General features: G+C 44.4%; 1 protein-coding gene across 4 annotated transcripts in view; it reads right to left on the bottom strand.

The window, feature by feature from the left end:
* The window catches only part of APBB2 (amyloid beta precursor protein binding family B member 2), a 136,633-nt gene that overhangs the window by 60,592 nt on the left and 57,333 nt on the right, over positions 1 to 18,708 (bottom strand). For all 4 annotated transcript variants that reach the window (XM_056855627.1, XM_056855628.1, XM_056855629.1 and 1 more), the window contains 2 exons: positions 2,992 to 3,138; positions 1,177 to 1,304 (listed from right to left, as the gene is read on the bottom strand). In XM_056855627.1, the coding sequence (XP_056711605.1) occupies positions 1,177 to 1,304; positions 2,992 to 3,138 (275 nt within the window). The remainder of the gene's footprint in view (positions 1 to 1,176; positions 1,305 to 2,991; positions 3,139 to 18,708) is intronic.

Genomic DNA, 18,708 nt, shown 5'->3' with positions numbered 1-18,708 from the left:
CTCATCTCCAGGCCACAACAACTTAAATTTACCTGTGCAAAATTACTAGACTGATAATATTCTTAAATGTAACAGCTAAAACTGGCAAAGACAAAGTCATGGTGGATAGAAACAATTCTGTCTGTGAGACGGCTAGCAAATATGAGACAGCAAACTACTAAAAATTCTAAAATTACCTAATTTTGGACAGAGAAACCCCTTTACCAGTCACGACAGATTAGAATATGGATGTCTTTGTGCAGACAGAATGGTGGCAAAGATCATTCTGATGTCACCACCACTAAGGAACAGGCACAAATACATGCTCTAACCCAAATCTGGCTGGATTTGGTGAGTTCTCCACCAAATGCGTCAGGTTTTCTACCCATGTGCTGCGTTGTTCCTAGCTCCCCAGTTATCCAGGGAGTAGAACGTTCTCTTCAGGCAGGAAGGAGGCATTTAAGAGTAAGAATCTTCATATCTACTTGAGCCACAACGAAACAGAGTATTTTCTGGTGTCCCATTAGTTCAACCAGTAAATCTACAGCAACAGCTATATTGGCGGGGCGTTACTCTTGAACACCAAGGGATCAAAGATTTTGTATTTGTGGATGCTCAACTTTGGAGGACTTGCCTCATTACATCCTATTTTGCCCATTGTATGCAGGCCCCAGGGCTAAATTTTTGGCGGGAATATTATCTGACATCAATACACATTCGGATGCAGAGAAAATTATATTTCTGTTATCAGATATTGATGCATATGCATCATATAGAGTCTCTTTGTTTGCTCTTGCAGCAAAGAAAATAAGATCTAACGTGGTATTGGAATAAGCAGCTACTTTTCTTTTAAATTGAAATGTCTTAGTACATCTCATTATCCATTTAATATTTTACTTGCTAATCTATTGTATTTGTATTTTATTTATTTGTTTTAGCAAATTGTGATGGCTAATGGCTATATACAATAAAATTTTCATTCACACATTCAGTAAATGTACAGCCACGCATGTGAGAAGGGGGCTGCTGAAGTTTCATTACACTCTTTTAACCATTGTTTGATTGAGAAAAATGACATCGATACATCTGTTCTTCGGAGACACACATTCAGTTGACTGCAAGGACGTTGCCCTTATCTAGCACATGTTGCATGGTACACTGGCCGATTTCAACACCAAGAAGAAAGAGTCCACTCACCGGCCGTTGTCACGACCTACGCCCCAGACGCGGATGCTTACAATGGGCTGAGAATGAAGGATGCTGTGGTCCATGGGGTCAACCAAATTTAGCATGTCATTCTCCAGGATAAGGTACATGTCTTTTCCCTAATGGAAGTCAAACAGTAAATGAGCAATTAATCAACCAACTCACAGTTTTGGCATTTGTAAAACTAACTCTGGGCAGGGGATAGGTGGAGTTAGCAAGGGAGAATGGGTAGGTGGGAGGAGGTTGCCTAAGAAGAAGAAGAGGGGCTGGTTTTATTTGTCGACTTTCTCTACCTTTTATGGAGTATCAGACTGGCTTACAATTGCCTTCCCTTCCTCTCCCCACAACAGACACCTTGGGAGGTAGGTGGGGCTGAGAGAGTTCTGGAGAACTGTGACTGGCCCAAAGTCACCCAGCTGGCTTCGTGTGGAGGAGTGGGGGATCAAACCGGGTTCTCCAGATTAGAGTCCACCGCTCCTAACTACTACACCACACTGGCTCTCTTAACCCTCTCCCCACCTGCTCATTCTCCTCTACACGTGCCTTCCAAGTAATTTATCATCTCCCCCAACCCAATCAACTGGGCTCTGGAAGACAACCTAGCTGCAAGAAAATAGCCAAGAGGGGCTTTCACAGGACAGAACTGGTGAGCACAGAAATGATTGAGTACCTGTCCCTCCTTTTGTTTTGTGCCTCCCCCTTAAGGCCTGGTCTATACATACAACAAAAGGAGGTAGCAAAGTGCTGAGAGGGCAGAATGGAATTGACCACTTCAGACTGCAGGTGAGAAATTATATAATTTTAACATTTCCCTATGACCTGGGTCGTCCAGGCTAGCCTGATCTTGTCAGATCTCAGAAGCTAAGCAGGGTTGACCCTGGCTAGTATTTGGATGGGAGACCTCCAAGGAATACCAAGGTTGTGACATGGAGGCAGGCAATGGAAAACCACCTCCAAACATCTCTTGCCTTGAAAACCCTAAGGGGTCACCATAAGTCAGCTGCGATCTGATGGCAAAAAGAATAAGGCAAAAGAATAGGACATCTAATATGTGAACTGTTTATTTGCAGGGAGTTTTTTAAGCATGGGGAACGTTTATTAGAATTCTATTTATTTAAACATTTATAAACTTAGGGCTCAAACCAGTTTACAAAACACACACACCAAACTACTTAGAAACACACTAACCTCAGAACAAACAACAGAACATGAACACACACACCCCATCTGAAGTGGTATGGCCCAGTCTGCCATCACAAAATGGCTTTGGTCCTGAAAATTTCAACATCTTGTCTCCCCGCTTCTGCTAAAGCTCAAAATGCTCTCTTGAAATGCTGTTGCTCCAGGGAGAAAGAGGACCCCCAGGAACAGCAGGAAGGGTAGTGGAGGTCTGCTGTGCAAGGGGGGGGGGGAAGGTGGAAATCACCTTTCATGCATGGAAATCTCCTTTCGTGCATGGAAACAATTGGTGGGATCCATCCTTATGAATGGTATGGAGAAGAAGGATGGTGGGGTCAAATGACAGGGGATTCTGGCTCTTGCTTATTAGCCACAGTTAGAAACAGAAAACATGGCCAGGTGGACCTTTGGTCTGATCGAGCAGGGCACTTCTTCTAAAGGAACAGAAAACACACCATCCTCTTAACCAGGAAACACATGCACTGAAGCCCCAATGCACCTGTAGTGATCCCTGGTTCTCAGAGTCACTACAGGTGGTTGTAGAGGTTCATCCGCCTGCAGTCGCTCTTTCCTGCATTTGGAAGTACCAGCAGGTGCCGCTAGGAAAGAGGAGGAAAAACTGCTTACCTCTCCCCAAATGCCAACTGTGTCTCGAATATCATTCTTGCAGTAGGAGAGCTGCCGGATACAATTGTTTACAGCGACGCTGCTTTTTCCAGGGGCCAGATCTTCCTCTGCCATTTCGACCCATCCCAAAGATCGAACAGCAAAGCACTGTAAATAAAGGAGACATCGGTGTGACATTTTAAATCTGAATGGCTTCCACAAATGACCACGGCATATTTTTTTATTCACTAAATTTATGTTAACTCGCACATTTGCTGAAGAGGGAAAGATTAAACCATGAAAAATCCATATCTTAACAAGACGTACATTTGCTAACACAGAGCAAAAGGTACAGCTATCCTTGAGTCTACAGCTATCTCTCCATCCAGTTCTCACATTACTTTTTAATATAGATAAATATGTTTATTTACTACTTGTATAATAGCCCATCTTTCTTGCTGAGACTCAAGCAGGATTACAATATATATACATATTTTTTAAAAATGCAATCAGCCAGTTTAAGACATCCTTTCCCTAGATTTAGCAGCCATTGGCTATTCATCTACCATTTCACACTTGTTTAAAACAATACCACAGTTCTAGGATTACAAGAAATGTTTCTAGCACATTGATTTGGCTAGACTGGGGGGGGGGGAGCAAACTACAGCCTGTGAGTCAATGCCAACCCACGGACCCTTTTCATCCGGGACACAAGCACCTTATGAATGGTATGGAGAAGAAGGAAAGAAGTTTTTCTTCTCTTCTTGGAACAGAACTGAGAGAGACCCAAGGAAATGAACTGGCAGTCAGAACACACAAAAAGAAAATACTATTTAACACAGAACAGAATTAATGTCTGGAGTACACTACTACAAGATGTGGCAAGGGCCATTTGCTTTGAAAATGGTTAGCTGCTGAGCTCACAGCAGTCGACAAATTCAAGTCCAGGGACCTCTGTCTCTGAATACCAGATGGTGTAGCCCTCAGGCCAAAAACTTTTAGTGCCCCTGAGTTGGAGAATATTTTGTTTGAAGGCACCTTCTCATGCTCAGACATCACTTACCATACAAGACAAAACACTCATTTTAAATTATTTCCCCTGGAGTGATAAACGGCATCTTTTAATCACACACAGATAAAGTTATTCACTACGCAAAGCTGACACGATACAATCACCTGGCATTGACGGGCTGACATCAAGTAGCAATGTAAGACTTTGGCTGTTCACCTAAATGGCACACAAAATTTACTCTTGCAGATTTGCAATGTCATTTCATATCTAACCTTGATATACATAAATCACATTACACTATAATCTTCTATTTTACTGTGTCACATATCTACATATAGGGAAGTTTCTGGCAGTGCTCTATGGCAGAGAACAGCTAGTGTAGTGTCGTGCTTAAGAGTGGCGGACTCTAATCTGGAGAACCGTGTTCAATTCACCACTCCTCCACATGAAGCCTGCTGGGTGTCCTTGGGCTAGACACAGTTCTCTCCCAACTCTCTCAGCCTCACCTACCTTAAAAGGTGTCTGTTGTGGGGAGGGGAAGGGAAGGCAATTGTAACCTGGCTTTGAGACTCCTTAAAGATAGAGAAAAACGGGGTATAAAAACCAATTTTTCTTCTCCTCCTCCTCCCATCCCGACAACTGGCTCCTCTCATCCTCATCCACCAGAGTGGTCTGCCTTCACTCCTTTTGATGATGAGCAGATTCAGATGACCTCTGGCTTTGTGGCGCCTAACTCAAAACTCCACAACCCTGATCCAGAAAAAGTTAGTTGTGTACAAATCCTGTTGAAATCAATAGGACAAAAGTTTGTCGCAAACTAACTAAAGACTAGTCGATTTTATGAAACTGAGAAGTGCTTAACACACACCCCAGCATGTGTGTTCATTTCAAGCTAATGGTGAACTGGTCACTTGTAATGTGTGGCTATTTGGTAAGGTCCATATGACCACACCTCTGCAATCACACACTTTCAACCAGCTGCAGAATCAGGACAAAATTTGCTTGGTGTGTAGCCGGACATTCTCCGTGTGGTTGCAGTCACTATATGTTGAGTCTGTGATGCAAATGGACCACCTAAATCCATCACTGAATTGCACCCTTACATACCCCAGAGGGTCACCTTTCATGCAAATCAACAAATCAATAAATCACACTGCTAGTTATGTAAACAGAAGTACATAAAAAAGTACAACTTGTGCAGACCAAAGGAACGCATTCATAAGCCCACACTGAAAGTCATATTCACAACCCAAAGATCTAGAAGCTGAATGCTTGACTTCCTCCTGTAGAACAGTGGGTTCCCATGCTTTCAGAACTCCCTTTCAAAAGAGGATTGTAGAACAGGGATCTGTGTACATCAGAGAAACACAAGTCCACGTTTCCTTGGGTGTATCAACCTAGTCATACCAAGCCCCGTGGCGCAGAGTGGTAAGCTGCAGTACTGCAGTCCAAGCTCTGCTCACGACCTGAGTTCGATCCCGACGGAAGTTGGTTTCAGGTAGCCGGCTCAAGGTTGACTCAGCCTTCCATCCTTCCGAGGTCGGTCAAATGAGCTTGCTGGGGGTAAAGGGAAGATGACTGGGGAAGGCACTGGAAAACCACCCCGTAAACAGTCTGCCTAGTAAATGTCAGAATTTGACATCACCCCATGGGTCAGAAATGACCCAGTGCTTGAATAGGGGACCTTTACCTTATCAACCTAGTCGGGCAATTTTCTGAACTGTGACTACACAGACAAGAGGCACATGGATGCAGACAATCACAAAGGTGAGATGCAAATGGAAGAATATAATTAAGTAGCGAATTATGACAATTTGTTGTATAATAACCAAAGCGGGGCAGGGATGAGATGTGGGGTAGTAACATCAGGCTATTATAACTCACGTTAGACAAACACTAACCTGACTGTGTAGCTGGGGGCAGATTTCACATCCACGTTTAAAACAGACACGTTAATTGTCTTCTTAGAACACCATTCTACATCGTATATTCCACAAAGGGAACAGACAACATAAAAATCAAAACAGCTAAAGGAGAGTCAGAACTGTATTTGAGGGAACCACACCTCTGAAGACAGCAAATGTGAATTATTAAAAGACATGGAAACTAATTATATAAGGATTAAAGAAAACCCAGAAATATGCTTAGCTAACACAGCTGTCACAGCATGTGAAAGTGATATTTCTGGGAGGCATATGTTTCTTTTTGAGGATGCAACTGGAAAGGAGAAAAAAAAACCACTGAGGCATATAGTTAGCCTCTCTGATTTACTACATGATACAACTGCTTGTTGTTTCTTTAAAATATTTTTTTTTAAATCCATGAAATGATAGATGTACAAGGGGAAGAACAAAGGAAGTTTGGGAGAACAGTGGAAGTTATGTTTAAAACAATAATGTCTCAACCCACATGTTCCCTGGTCCCTGCCGCCTATTTATTTTTTACTTTTTAATCTGCTGTTCTCCAAGAGGTTTAGGACATTGTACATGGTTGTCTGCTCTTCATTTTGTTCTTAAGACAACATTGTAAGGTAGGCAAGCCTGAGCGAGAAAGAGAGAGGGGCGGGGCCAAGGCAACCACGTGAATTTCATGGCTGAGTAAGAATTTGAACCTGGATCTCGCTGATCACAGTGTAACACTCTCTAGCCGCTTTGTCACGCTGCTACCAGACAGCTGTATGCCAACACTTTCTCTCATCGCCCGTCTTGCAAAAATTACATGCGCACCTCTTAACCTCTGAAAGTAAGGAAAACAAAGTAAGTACCAAATTAGTTCTGAATAGCAGATATGTCCACGAAGTACCATTCAACGAAATTAAAATTGTCTTTCCGAACCCCTAAAGGCTACTGCACATATTATTGTCTGCAATAGGTTTTATTTGTCTGGTTCTTTATGTGAGGGGATCAAGGCAGAGAGACCATACTGGTATAAATGACAATGGAAACCCGGCCCAGAGGTCCAGCAAAGAGCAGCTTCTCTCTCGTATACAAGCTGTTACGGATAATGTAGGAACCTCGATCTACGGCAATTCCATCGATAGAGCCACCAATGGAGCCCTTGCCAGAGGAGGCAAGGGGCAGGATGTGAAGTCGTTTTTCATGACCCTGCTTTATGATGTCGCCTGTGACCTTTCGTAAGGCCTGTCCTCTCCTCAGTTGAGACACCCCAATTTGATCCGCAGTCCTCCACTTAGTTGTTTTGAAGGGCACCCCCTTGAAAGCCTGAAGTGCAATGGCGATCCTTGGGATGAGTTTCAGAGAGTGGACATCTGGCCGGCCATATCCAGAGCACATTACCGCATGGAGACCAGATGCATAAAGCATTTATGTACCCTCCTAGGCATGCATAATACGATCATATCCCCTGCTTCACGGGATGCTTCATCAAAATGGGCCATTTCCAGTTGATGGGGAAAGTATCACCTCCAATCCAGCTATTGTTCAAATAGAGCCTGATATCCTGATCCACACAGGATGGGCCATGAAAAGGACAATTTACCTTAATTTCAATCCCCCTGTTCTTTGTTGACAGGCTAATGTCAGGTGTCACTTCCTACTCTTCCCGCCGACTTTGGTGGCAGTTACCATCCAACTGCTCAGTCAAATTCAAACTTTATTTCTGGGACCAATCCTGATCCTGGGAAATTTTGGTCCCACGCCAAACGATGGAGTCTCCCCACATGGCCTATAGTTGAGGTCAGCTACGGTTCTACTATAAATGCTGGCCTCCCTACTTTATCCGCTGCTGCAGAATAACTGCCTGCAGGCCAAATACTGTGGCCTTATATGATAACTCTATGCGCCATTTGTAATTCTGATTTTAATATGTTAGTTTTTTTATGTGAATTTATAGTTCTATTGTATTTTGATAGTGTATGTGAGCTGTTCTGAGCCCGGGCTGCCGGGGTAGAGTGGGTTATAAGAATGATAAATAAATAAATAAAATAGCTAGCTCAGGTCCGTGAAAGTTTTGCCAGGTTTCTTCCATTACCTCAACACCCCATCAACTGTTCTGCAGGTGCTTCACATTGGACTTGGCTGCAGTTCTCAGCTTCTCACTCACCTTGGATTAGGTAGTATTCACCTCTTTCCCTCCCTATCCTTGCCTCTTTCCCCTTCATTCCTTTCCCCATTCTCAGCTTTGTCTGTGTGCACGTGTTTATTGTGAGGGAGAAGGTGGTTTCATTCTGAGTCACATTTGTGGTCTTAAAGTTGTATTTGTGGGCATGGAGTAGGGGGTCACTGGGGGAGCCTGTTTTAAGGATGTGAAATTAGCCTGTTGAAGTTCTAAGTTTCCCATAAGTTTTATGTATCGAGGCATCAACCCCAACATATGTGAATTACAATACTCCACAAAGAGCCACCAGGAAATGTATATTTTAATACAAACATGCATTCCTAATTTCCCCATTAGATTTGAGCACCATCATAATTAGAAATGTAAAACAGATTTCACTCCGAGATCCAATATATCGAGTTTTCATTTCCTTTGGTAACATACATAGAAATATTCATATTGATATTTTGGGTTAGGAGCTCAATTTACTTTCAGATTAGCCTACAATGATAAGTTGGAGAGATAGGATAGATTCTTTCTTTCTTTCTTTCTTTCTCTTTCTTTCTTTCTTTCTTTCATCATACAGAATGCACATATACAGTATTTAATGCTGCTGCCCCCCTGTGGCTAATAAGTGGCAATGGTGCCAGCATTTTTTGCCATTTTGCAATTGAGCAACAGTGCTGTGTGCTCTCTTTATATTCTTTGTATAAAATAACGCAAGCCCTGATCCACGTAATCACTTTAATAAATCTACATCATCTTGCAATAAAATATTTAATCATTTATTCTGTGGTCCTCTAACCGTAGGTACTGTAATATCCCCTGTCCCTTTGTTTTTATCATACTGCTTGAGAAGTATCGTTTGCAAAACAGAAAGGAAGAGGGGATATTGCAGTGCCATTGATCACAGAACTACAGAAGAAATGATTAAAATGAAAAAAGATGCACACTGTTTACTAAAGTGCCTTCTAGGCGATCCTGTACCTACAAAATCGGCAAGGTGACTTCACAGCAAGCTAGAGATTTGGCTTTGTCTGTCCATTTCTTCTGTGACTTTTGTTTTTCCTGAATTAGAAAACTACTCTGTCAAGATGTGAACAAGCTGCCTCTCTATTTTTGTATAATGGAGGATTTTTTTTAAAAGTCCCTGAACAAAGATCTTGATATTGAAAAGTGGGGGAAAAAACATTATTAATGCAATCGATTTTGTTTTAGATTAGGTGATTAAGGATTTAATGTGATAAATCAGTCGAGGACTTCTCAGATATGAGGGCCGCATTTTAATCTGATCTGATCAATTAAGTAAATATCTCCATCGCTCTTTCATTCCCTTTCCTAACACAGGACTGCTCCCTCTAACCCCCTTCGGCTGTCTAGTGCGTTTGACATTTTCTAGCATTTAATCTCTCCATCCGTGCAACTGTAAGCTGATCTAAATACATTTCAGTCTAATTGGTGAATTACATGTTTCTGTAGCTGGGAAATCACTTGATCTACTTGTTCCTAGACTTCTCGTTTATGAAAAGAAACAGTTAAGTTTTTGACCTAAATGCGGTTCCTAAGATACATCTGTTCAGTGTTCTGTGGCAAAATGCCTTGTTAAATAATGTAATGACGTGCAGAAAGCGTGCAGGGAAGGGAGTGAAACCCGTGGAACAAGAGGGAGGTTCTTCCTAATGGATGTCGAACTGCCAGAACGTTAGCTGTTCAGCAGTGGGCGTGTTTGCTTGCGCTTAATTGGGAATACAAAAGGAATAACACTTAGCGTTTATCCAGTTCTTTGGAAGGCCCAGACTATATCATCTCGGTAATCCTGACAAAAACCAAGGTCAGAGTTGGTATCCCTGAGTTATAGATGTGGGTAGCGGATTAAAGCTGAGTGACTTCCGCAAGAGCTTCTAATGAGTTTGTGACCAAGGCAAGATTTAAACCAGGGGCTCTAGTTTGCTGCTTGAAGCAGAACTACATGTTGTTATCATTATTTAGATATTTATAGTCTGCTTTTCTCCTGGGGAGGAGGGAGGAGGAGGAGGAGGAGAAGAGTTGGTTTTTATATGTCAACTTCCTCTACCACTTGAGGACGCCACATGCAGGGGCCAGTTTCCAGTGAGACGCTGGGCACGTCCAGCATCACACAGGTAAGTTCTTGCTTCCAGCATCACATTTAAATTGTGCCTTACAAAGGCAACCGTTGTAAAGAAGAAGAGTTGCTTTTTTATATGCCAACTTTCTCTACCACTTAAGGGAGACTCAAACCGGCATGGAGAAAGTTGGCATATAAAAAAGCAACTCTTCTTCTTCTTCACTTACTGCCAGGGACAGATTCTGTAGTCATGGAAACCATGTCTTGGTAGGGAGAAACTGGTCTGCTGAGGTCACGAGGCAGTCAAGGCCTACTTTGTTCACTAGCCTTTCTTATTTGGTTTATATACATTAATATTTGACCTGGTTTTCTCCTGAGTAAATGGGACCCTCTATATAATTGCTGGGTGTAAGGAACATTTTTCCTCTATATATTGTCGAAGGCTTTCACGGTCAGAGTTCATTGGTTCTTGTAGGTTATCCGGGCTGTGTAACCGTGGTCTTGGAATTTTCTTTCCTGACGTTTCGCCAGCAACTGTGGCAGGCATCTTCAGAGTAGTAACACAGAGTAGTGTTACTCCTCTGAAGATGCCTGCCACAGTTGCTGGCGAAACATCAGGAAAGAAAATTCCAAGACCACGGTTACACAGCCCGGATAACCTACAAGAACCAATTTCCTCTATATAATTGCTAGGTGTAAGGAACATTTGGCCCTGACATGGATGGGCCAGGCTAGCCTGATCTCGTCAGATCTCAGAAGCTAAGCAGGATCAGGCCTGGCTAGTACCTGGATGAGAGACCTCCCAAGGAATACTAGCGTCACTACGCAGAGGAAGGCAATGGCAAACCACCTCTGAACATCTCTTGCTTTGAAAACCCTCCTGGGTTGCCATACGTCAGCTGCAACTTGACGGCACTTTACACACACAAGGAAAATTTGGGGGTCTAAATGTGCCAGGGCCTGAGGTGTACTGGCCTCAGACAGAGTGTGATAGAGATAGAGCACTATTTCACCTCTTCTTCCCCTGCTCAAGGACCGCCAGCGAGGTGTAGTGGTTAAAAGCGGCTGACTCTTATCTGGAGAACCGGGTTTGATTCCCCACTCCTCCACTTGAAGTCCGCTGGGTGACCTTGAGCCAGTCACAGTTCTCTCAGAACTCTCTCTCAGCCTCACCTACCTCACAAGGTGCTTATTGTGGGGAGAGGAAGGTAAGTTGCTTTGAGACTCCTTAAGGTAGAGAAAAGCGGGGCATAAAAACCAACTCTTCTCCTCCTCCTGCTCTGCTCCCTTCTGAGCTGGGTGTAGTCCTTGGGCCCCATCCTTCAGACATTTTAAAAGCCCCAACCATGCCAGGGGCAAGTCCAGTGGCCTCCCTCTCCCCTGAAGCTCTACAGAGCATGGCCAAACCTGGGAGGGACCAATAGACTCTTTGGGGCAATTTCTCTCCTGCCATTTCCCTTTCCAACCCAAGGCAGAGTGGTAGGGTTGCCAACCTCCAGGTACTGTTGGAGAAGGCAGCACGTGGCTCAATAGTAAAACTAAAGTAAACCCAAATTGGGATATATGTATGAAAAGAACTGCAAGGGTGATTATTTCTAAACCAAAACAATATTAATACACCAACATCAAATAATTAGCATACATCAAATAATGCACAGGAGCTTGAGGGAGGTCATATAATCTGTGTTGGAATGCACACGGAAACCTCAAACTGATACCATGTATACAATGTTACAGTGTATAAGCCTCAAACAAACTGAAAAAAATGGATACAGTAAAGAAAAGTTGAAACAAGCCTCCCCAGGCTTATATACAATGTATTTAAAGGTGGAAACAAAAGCCTCACCGGGCTGTTGTAAGGAACAAATGAAATAATTGGTGCAAAAGCTCAAAGTCATAATCCATAATTCAACACAAAGAAAACCTGAGCCGGAGGATGAACAGGTGGGTACAAAGCAAGGACCCAAAGGTGGGTACAAAGCAAGAAAGCAGTTAATTTTAATAAAGCATTAACCCCCCTTGCAGCTAAAACACATGCGTGCACACATCCCTCTAGAAAGCCCCCCCCCCATCGCAAACACAGCCTCATCCTTACCAAATTAACATGAAACTTGAAACCAGCATGCAAGTTCTTATTTAAACAGATGGCTGCTATGGCTGGTGATTTGTGGGAAGTAATCAGTCTCCCAGAGGCATGGTCTACCCCTAGCATATGATTTTTTTAAAAGATAATTCTTCCTCTGGTGGCATCTCACATTTGGTTTGTAGCCACAAATTTGCAGGATGCATTTCCCCATAAAAACTGATTTCAGAAAGTTCCTGCATTTCCAGTGTGGACACATGTTATTCCAACATGCTGTGTGGCCTTTCTTCCGCCCCAACTGTTTTCATTGAAAGTTTTGCTGGGAGTGGTTCACTTATTGCCAGGTATTGCCAGGTACAGAATCTGTAGTCATGCAAACCATGTCTTGGCAGGGAGGTAGGGTTGCCAACCTCCAGGTACTAGCTAGAGATCTCCTGCTATTGCAACTGATCTCAAGCAGATAGAGATCAGTTCACCTGGAGAAAACGGCCACTTTGGCAGTTGGACTCTATGGCACTGAAGTCCCTCATAGAATCATAGTGTTGGAAGGAACCACCAGGGTCATCTAGTCCAACCCTGTGCACAATGCAGGAAATTCACAACTACCTCCCCCCCACACCCCCAGTGACACATACTCCATGCCCAGAAGATGGCCAAGATGTCCTCCCTCCCCTCCCCAAACTCTGCCCTCCTCTGGCTTCGCCCCAAAAACCTCCCGCCGGTTGCAAAGAGGGACCTGGCACCCTTATAGGGAGGAGATTGTCTGCTGAGGTCACATGGCAGTTAAGGCCTACTTTGTCCACTAGCCTTTCTTATTTGGTTTATATACATCAATATTTTATCTCATTTTCTCCTAAATAAACAAAACCCTCAATATGCTCTCCCCTACATAATTGCTAGGTGAAAGGAACAATTGGCCCCATAAAATATCTGACTGTCATTTTTTGGCCATCAAGTGGCAGCCAACTTATGGCAACCCTTTAGGGTTTTCAGCCAAGACACTGTTAATGATGCTTTCTTCACACTTACAGTACAATCCTATGGTATAATTCTACTAGCATGTTAGTCATCTTTGGTGAGTAAGAAGCTCCTCCAGGTGACCAGGGCAGGGAAGTTTATCAAAAGCTGGACATTCCCCCTAATGGATCACAGTTGGATGCCCCCCCCCTTATGGACTGCAAATATGAGTGGTTAGGTAGGCTAGTTTTTAAAAAAGTGAACATTTATGGCTCTATGTAGGCTTTTATATGTCTTCCTTTTGAAAACTCAAAGAAGCTTCAATGGGGTTCCCATCAGATCTAGACCCACTCAGCTTCCTTAGAACTAAAAACACAGGGCACGCATAGACCATTCATTAGCTTCTAACACATTGCTTTCCTAACCTTTTATAAAACAGCAATCTTCCAATACATCAATGCTACTATTTCAAAAGCAACTTTTCTGACATTTTGCTAGAGGCCCATGCACCTATTTTCAGAGTACACTCACAGCAATGATATTCTGTTGTAAGGAGATATTCTCAACAAAACCTTACAAAAACTCACTGGCTGCACTCAGATGTCACAAACAAAGCATAATTTACTTGTGATAAGAACTAGCCAGAAATATGTAGGCTTACACAGTACCTCCTTCTCACAAGATAAAAGGTAAAGGTCCCCTGTGCAAGCACCGGGTCATTCCTGACCCATGGGGTGACGTCACATCCCGACGTTTCCAAGGCAGAAACGTCTTTGTTTGAGGGGTGTTTGAGGGGTGGTTTGCCAGTGCCTTCCCCAGTCATCTTCCCTTTACCCCCAGCAAGCTGGGTACTCTTTTCACTGACCTCGGAAGGATGGAAGGCTGAGTCAACCTTGAGCCGGCTACCTGAAACCAACTTCCGTTGGGATCGAACTCAGGTCGTGAGCAGAGCTTTTGACTGCAATACTGCAGCTTAACACTCTGCACCACGGGGCTCCTCCCAAGATACCAAACCAATATTTAAGGACACCCTGGTTTAGGAAGTCTTCAATCTAACAGCAGTTTGATGAAACATCCAAATATGGGCACTTTAACAAACTGTGGTTTGTTTCTTGCCAGTGATTCTAAACCACGGTTTTATGCTGTGGCCTCAGGACTTCAATTTCATCCGTGTCAGAAACAAATTGTGGTTTGTTATTGCAGTCATTGTTGTAACAAAAATCAATTTGATCCATATTTTTACTAAAGATAATGTTATGAACACATGAAGTTGCCTTATACTGAATCAGCCCCTTGGTCCATCAAAGTCAGTATTGTCTACTCAGATCGGCAGCAGATTTCCAGGGGTCTCACATCACTTATTTGCCTAGTCCCTTTAACTGGAGATGCAAGGGATTGAACCTGGGACCTTCTGCATGCCAAGCAGATGCTCTACCACTGAGCCAGCGAGATCAGTATGGGATTCATAACAGGTATTCTCCAAAGCTCTTTAGTACCTTCCCAAGTCCTCCATCACATGATATCCTGATATGGGATTGGTTATTGCGAACTCAAACAATGAATTATAACACTTTTAATTCCTAAAGAATACAACTTAACCTGTCCCAAGAATGAGGGCAGATCATTCTATCAGAACTCACTCTTTTAACTACAATGTTTGTTAAACCAGAGTACCACAACCTCAAGCATGTCAACTGCATTTGGACAATATTTCCAACCCGGGGTTGTCAACCAGCTGGAAGGCGCCGATCTGTTTAAAGGGCCCCCCCGCACCTTCATGGAAGCCCCATGAAGGGGGGGGAACCCTGAATCTGCCGAATTTATTTGCCGAACCCCCGAAGTCGGCGAATTCGGCTCCCCCCGTTTCCCGCCTTATTTGAGTTCGGTTCGTCCGAACTGAAAAACAGCCAAATCGGGGAAAATTCGGCTGTTTTTTGGTTCGGGACGAACCGAATCAACAGCCCTAGCTTCATGCGTTCATTTGTTCTTACCTCAGCCCCCACAGTTGCCATTTCCCCCCACCAGAGGGATTAACCATTTTTGTTACACAATTATAAGGTTAAATGTGCAGGTCTTACATTTCCCCTATTGTAATTTGGCAACAAAAAGTGACAGAGACTTGCTCTGAAAAAATAAAAGCTGGGAACTTCTACAGTGTTGCGATAGATTATAATGTTATTGTGCAGTAGTGATCTGTCAATTACTGATTTTTAAAAAGCTCCACACAGGAGCCCCGTGGCGCAGAGTGTTAAGCTGCAGTACTGCAGTCAAAAGCTCTGCTCACGATCTGAGTTCGATCCCGACGGAAGTCGGTTTCAGGTAGCCGGCTCAAGGTTGACTCAGCCTTCCATCCTTCCGAGGTCAGTAAAATGAGGACCCAACTCGCTGGGGGTAAAGGGAAGATGACTGGGGAAGGCACTGGCAAACCTCCCCGCAAACAAAGTCTGCCTTGGAAACGTCGGGATGTGACGTCACCCCATGGGTCAGGAATGACCCGGTGCTTGCACAGGGGACCTTTACCTTTTAAAAAGCCTGAAATAAGCCCTCTGGTGGTAATGCTGGGAACAGCAGCCATTGTGTGCTCTGGCAAGGAAAGTGCTGGGGAAACTCCTGTGTTTATGCTCTGTTACCACTGGGATTACCTCTGCATTCACAGTAGCAATAAGAGCTACACAGAAAATCATTTTCATGTGGGAGTAGTTCTGGCTGAAACTCCTTCGTTTTGCCCTTCTCTGGCCATTCCTCACTGCTGCTGTTGCCATCTCCTCTATATCTTTCTGCTTCAGCTCCGGAGAATTAATAAAATAGTTGGCTGAGGCACCCAGCTGCAGGACACTTGATTAAATCTCTTGTTGCTGCTGCAGTGGAAGACGAGGAGACAGTGAGTAAGGGAGTGAGCAAGGAAGGTCAAAACCCTTCGCTGATGTATTCACCTGACAGTTGTAAAGGCACATTCAGAGAGCTTTGAATTCGCTGAATATTATGTCTGTCTTCTCTCTTTTTCTAGCATGCCTACTGTGGCTTTAATACTATCATCTTCATCTATATACTAATAGTGAAGTCAGCCAAATCTGAGGATACTTAAATCTGGTGAGTGGAGCTGTTAACAGGCAAGATGGATCTTTCTACAAACCTGAAAAATGCCCCAGGTTTGCAGAAAAATCTGAAATATAAAAACAAGCAAACATGGGTGTTTTTTTTTTTTTTAAAAAAAACCCAAATAATAGGAGTGCCTGTAGCTTTAAGAAACAGATGCCCTCAGTGGCTGTTGCTAGGCAACCATAGAAGGCTTGGTTTCTGTCAGTAAAAGGCAGGAGGAGGGGACAGGTCCCTCTTCAGTTCTGTTTTGGCCTTTGAAGGAGGACTCATGGGGTGATTTGATATCATCACCTAGGCATGTCTGCTTGCTAACATTCAACAGCAGCCACCCCACAAAAGCTAGTGTGGTGTAGTGGTTAGAGTTTTCGACAAGGATCTCGAGTCCTCGTTCTGCCCTGGAAACTCACTGAGTGACCTTTGGCCAATTAGACATTCTCAGCCTAATTTTACTCCACAGGCAGGACGAAGATTGACCATTAAGAGCACCTGGATGCCTCCCAATATGCTGATGGCCATCCCACCCACATCTGGATTCAGCCTTCTGACAAAAGGGCTGAATCCAACCCAGCCATGTACAAGGTGGGAGAGGGGATGCCTTGCCAGCCTGCGGTGAGGCAGGACAGACAGAGCCTGGCCCGCAGCAGACTGGCACAATGAGGCAAGATGGAGGTGGTGGCAGTGCAAGGCAGACTCTGACGTCCAGCCCGTCCAAAGCAGACTCCGACACCTGGCCTGGTCGAGCCCCGTACAAGAAGAGGCGAGGCAGATGGCGATACCCGGCCGAGCCCCACACCAGAAGGGGTGAGGCAGATGGTGCCTGGCACAGCTGAGCCCCACTGGAGACGAGATGAGGCTGCTGGCAGTGCCCAGATGAGCCCCGCGCAAGACGAGGCAAGGCAGGCGGCACCCAGCTCAGCCAAGCCCCACGTGAAGCAGAGGACGGCGCCCAGCCAAGCCCCACATGAGTTGAGGGAGAGGACGGTGGCCAGGAAGGCCCCATGCGAGGCAGAGGGCAGCGCCTAGCCAAGCCCCAAACAAGGAGAGGCGCAGGTGTAATTATACTTGGCTCCTGTAATTATATTACACCACACAGACAACCTACTTAGCCCTGTATCCTGGAGGACACAGAGATCCGCTCTGGACCTGGCTGCAGCAAAGTCCAGGAATTGCTCTAGGCCCCATGGTGGCGGAGTACAGGAGCCACTCTGGGCCAGGATGGGCAGGGACCCATGCCTGGGCTCAGTAAGCAAGTGGGGTGGGTGGGGAGGGTGGAGATGGGATTTCCTCCGTGAAACCCTTGCTGGTCCCCACTTCTCCTTTCTGAAAAAATTAAGACGCAGCCCGAGTGGTGTTCAGAAGCCTTTGATACTAAAGGTCCGATACCGAGGAAGGAACCTTTCCATCAATGTGGACATCTTCATTTCTACTAAATCAGCACTTGAGGCCAAACAGGCTGTGCTGTTATACAAAGTGGTTCACACTTGTCTGACGTCAAACTGGCAACTTCTCCGGAGGTTAAGAGATCCATACGTGTGGTCCGGAAGTTCGCCCAAGTTTATTTTGCTTCAGGAGTCAAAATATGTATGGCCCTGTTCCATTCAGATAGAAAACACCCAGTAACCACATAAATGCACACATTGTGCTAAGTGCCATTACTAACGTGGCGTTGGTCCAAGACACAGATTTGAGATGCATTAACTTTGGCAGCCCCTGTAGAAGCTTGTTGAGCTCATAATGCTCCTGAAATTGAATCTGACAGAGGTAGTTCTTTGGGTTTTGTCTCCACCAGACCTTTGGTTCACAATGGAACCAGTGTTGCAATACATACACGTGTGAACACAGCTGAAGAAGTAAGCCCATAAAAGACAGGGAATGTGAGATTAGGCTGGAAAGAAAAAAGGAAAGTTCATTTCATTCAAAAAGGTAAAGGCAGTCCCCTGTGCAAGTACCAGGTCATTACTGACCCATGGGGTATTGTGACATCATGACGTTTACTAGGCAGACTATGTTTACAGGGTGGTTTGCCAGTGCCTTCCACAGTCATCCACACTTTACCCCCAGCAAGCTGACTACTCATTTTACCGACTCGAAAGGATGGAAGGCTGAGTCAACCTTGAGCGGGCTACCTGAAACCGACTTCTGCCAGGACCGAACTCAGGTTGTGAGCAGAGCTTGGACTCCAGTACTGCAGCTTACCACTCTGAGCCAATTCATTTAGGAGAATATGTTTACACATCCAGTATATGAAGAAAATGGCAGAAGCAATCTAAAATGATCCAACCTCTATCAAAATGTGCCCTTTGTACCCTGACTTTCCCCTAAAGGTCTTTTCAGGTGTTAGGTTTCTGGTGCTCCTATCTCACGCACCTGAAGAGCACAGCACACACAGTAACCATTTTGTTTGTAAATGGCAATGCATATATTTTGTAGCTTAGATACATGCAA

Source organism: Euleptes europaea, chromosome 9 (genome assembly GCF_029931775.1).
Source record: "Euleptes europaea isolate rEulEur1 chromosome 9, rEulEur1.hap1, whole genome shotgun sequence".
NCBI lineage: Eukaryota > Metazoa > Chordata > Lepidosauria > Squamata > Sphaerodactylidae > Euleptes > Euleptes europaea.
This window is presented reverse-complemented; position numbering and strand designations above follow the sequence as displayed.